The following is a 3,188-nucleotide window of genomic DNA, read 5'->3' on the forward strand; positions in this document are numbered from 1 at the left end:
CCCCCCGCTGCCTTGCCACTTCCCTTCTCTCTTTCAGCATTCCCACCTCCTCTGTGGTACGTACCCCTGCAGATGCCGTGGGTACGGCCCACATCGTTGCCATAGTTGCACTCCAGGCCTTTATGGTGGTCACATGGTCGTCCTTCGTGGCAATCCTGGTTGAGCTGAGCGGCACACACCTTGCAGCAGCCGCAGCCGTCTGGGACTGAGCTGACCCCTGGGGGACAGGATGGAGGCCCCGCCGGACACTCGCACACCACCGGACAGCCAGCAGTCACCTACAGGAGGGGACACTTTAGTTAACCTGAATATTGGCAAACCAACTTCATACAGTGCATTTTCCATGTAAGGAGGAGCCACACTGGACAATAGTTTGACTCATGTTACACAGATCACAGAAATTCCTCAAAGTGTGTGAGGCTTAAGCATTTGGTGAATACCCAGCACTGTCCCAAGCCCCACAGGGATATCTGTAACCCTCTGTCGCCTTCCGCTTGGCATTCGACGGGAGAGCAGGGATGAAAGGTACGTTCTCGGACCCAAAGCACAACCCACCACCAACCCCAACCCCAACCTTCCTGCTCCTACATCTTTTGTTTCTCAGTCCCCACCCACACACCAGAGCAGCTCCAACAACCCCCAGCAGGTATTGAGATCACAGAGAGCTGCCAGCCTGACTGTCCACAGTCAGATCAACTAAAGGGATCCCTTCCTGACTCTGTCTAAACCCAGACCAGGTCCTGGCGTGCCGCCATCACTGGTTCAAATCACTCTTGTGGGTCTCGGGTGGGCATGAAGGTTGGATATGACATTACACAGTGCAGTGACAACAGCTTTCCATTTTTAGCATTACCGTTGGGTTTAACCTGGTACTTCAATCATCCCCTAATCAAAAGTCCCACAATATTCCTGTAGATATTTATATTGTGCAGGGAGTTCATATTGACCTCAGTGTATTTTGGTCTCCATTTGTATTACTGTTGTATAATATTACTGTAGGGTAATTTTATAACACTTAACCACTTTATGATCATATAGTTTGTAAAAGGGTGAATTGTTTTTTTCAGGTTAAGAAACCGTTTAAACACTTACAAACACTCCTGATAGAAACAAGTTTGATCAGTTTATTTAGATGTAAATGAGGATAAAGTATGTGGTAGAAATAGGTGGAATAAGTACTTAAGTACAAAGTTGAGCTGCTTGTACTTTAATCCAAATATTACTTTACTATATTTCAGAGGGGAATATTGTACTTTTTACTCCACTTCAACATATAACAACATTAGTTACTTTATACTTTCCAGATTATGATTTTACATACAAAAGACATTATGATATATTAGAAAATTATTATTAAAGATTAAACCTACCCAACTGTAAATAAAATAGTTAAAATTGACAACAGGAAATTGCTATTTACACATTAATGCATCCAATAATATAATATACAATACTTACGGGGGCCATTTATGAATTAAGAAGTGCTTTTTACTGAACCTGGAAAGTTTTGAGCACTCTTATCCTTAAATATCCTGATACCAATTTTACTGAGGACCCCCTGAAACATCCCACAAAGACCTCTACTGGTCCCCAAACCCCCCATTTTGGAAGGAAAAAAACCCCACAGCTGAAGAGAGGGCAGGATTTCATTAGACCATTATTCTGACATGCAGCACTGTACAACAAGGAGATGGATGGAAGATTAGGCTGTATGGCTGAATGTTACCAGACGACAGCAGCTCAAATCCGCTGCAGTTACAGTAGAGTACAGACACGTGAGTCTTTTATTCCTCAGTGTTTACATGAAGCAGCGACAGAAAAGAAACGTCAACACACTCACCAAGCCGACCGTCACCACTTGCAGGACAGCAAATAATAGCAGTATCCCCATGCTGTCAGCTGATTCACATAGAAGAAGAGAAAACAAAAAACAAAAACAAAAAAAAACCTTATATCACAGAAGAATAAATCCTCCACCGGCTCAGAAACAATAGCTTTTGTCCACAAAGATTAAATCCGACACGCGCGATGGTCCTCAAATGTCCTCCATCACTTGTAAATTTTCATCGATCAAAGTTTGAGGCTTGTTTTTATATCAGCCCCGTGCTTTTTATGGCGGCCACGCCCACCCGAGACCTCCTTCAACCAATTAGGAGGCAGGCGCCCGGCCAAGGTATCCCACCAGGGAGGGAGGTGTGGGCGGGGCTTGGAGCTCCGACAGGGAGAGCTGAGGTTTGGCGAGGGGGCGTGGCCAAGCATGAATGCAGTCATTCATAAAAATTCAGAATTACTACATTCCAAAGAGGACCTGGCTTCTGGGTGTTTATTTATTTATGTTTGAGCGAAAATAATATTTTTGATGCTTTAAAGTTCTTTTCACACGCATACCTCTGTCCGGCTGCTGCTTTGTGAAAAGTAAAATAAATATACTCAGCTGCTAGTCTGTGCTACATTAATACTCGGGGCAGCCATGGAAAACAGCTAGGAATTTCCTTCCCCCACTTTATAAAAATACTTTTAGACAAGAGCTGGACAGATAAAGTACATGTACAAGGAGAGCAGAGTGTTCCTTGGAGCGGAGTACAACTACGTGATTGAGTGATAGTGATGTTGAAAATGATTATGATAATCTCCCGTGCAATTCATCACTCTCTTTTCCTCCCTCCATATCCTGTCTTTAGCCCCCACATCCCCTTTACCTACTCAGAGGTTCCCAGGCCACCTCTCGCTGCACACACACACACTCGTACACACACGCACCATCAGCTACCCATGTAAACAGACAAGAATTTAGTTGGTTTGGTTTAAGGTTTTCATTGAAGAGTGCAGAGCGGAGGCGAGGACCGCCTGGATAATCTTCCTGTCATCCCCGCAGACACGCACACAGGAAACCAGACATCTACAGTACCTGAGCTGGTGGCTAACATACACACTGATACTCTATGTGAAAGGGTTAAATACATATTCCACATTTATGTACCCTCAAACACACTAACATTAAACTGTTCCTAGGAACACGCAGTGGGCTGCTTGTTGAGATTCAGTGAGAGGGATTGTGGGTGGCTAAATTGTTGTTTTCCCTTGCAGTTTCCCAAAAATGTATCATTAAGCAGGGGGATGCTTGCAGTCATTTGTGTCAACAGGGGAGATATCATCCCCCTTCATCCCCTATAAACCACCCTCTGCAC

The 3,188-nt window shown here is 44.4% G+C and overlaps 1 protein-coding gene across 1 annotated transcript in view; it reads right to left on the reverse strand.

Moving 5' to 3' along the window:
* si:ch211-106h11.3 (CCN family member 1) overlaps positions 1 to 2,072 on the reverse strand; it is an 8,967-nt gene extending 6,895 nt beyond the window's left edge. The window contains exons 1-2 of the mRNA XM_035654607.1: positions 1,841 to 2,072; positions 65 to 278 (exon numbers count right to left, since the gene is read on the reverse strand). Of these exons, the coding sequence (XP_035510500.1) occupies positions 65 to 278; positions 1,841 to 1,891 (265 nt within the window). The 5' untranslated portion in view covers positions 1,892 to 2,072. The remainder of the gene's footprint in view (positions 1 to 64; positions 279 to 1,840) is intronic.
* Positions 2,073 to 3,188: the final 1,116 nt, after the last annotated feature.

The sequence above is a fragment of the Morone saxatilis genome, unplaced genomic scaffold (assembly GCF_004916995.1).
Source record: "Morone saxatilis isolate NCDOM2014 unplaced genomic scaffold, NCSU_SB_2.0 Contig14, whole genome shotgun sequence".
NCBI classification, from domain to species: Eukaryota; Metazoa; Chordata; class Actinopteri; family Moronidae; genus Morone; species Morone saxatilis.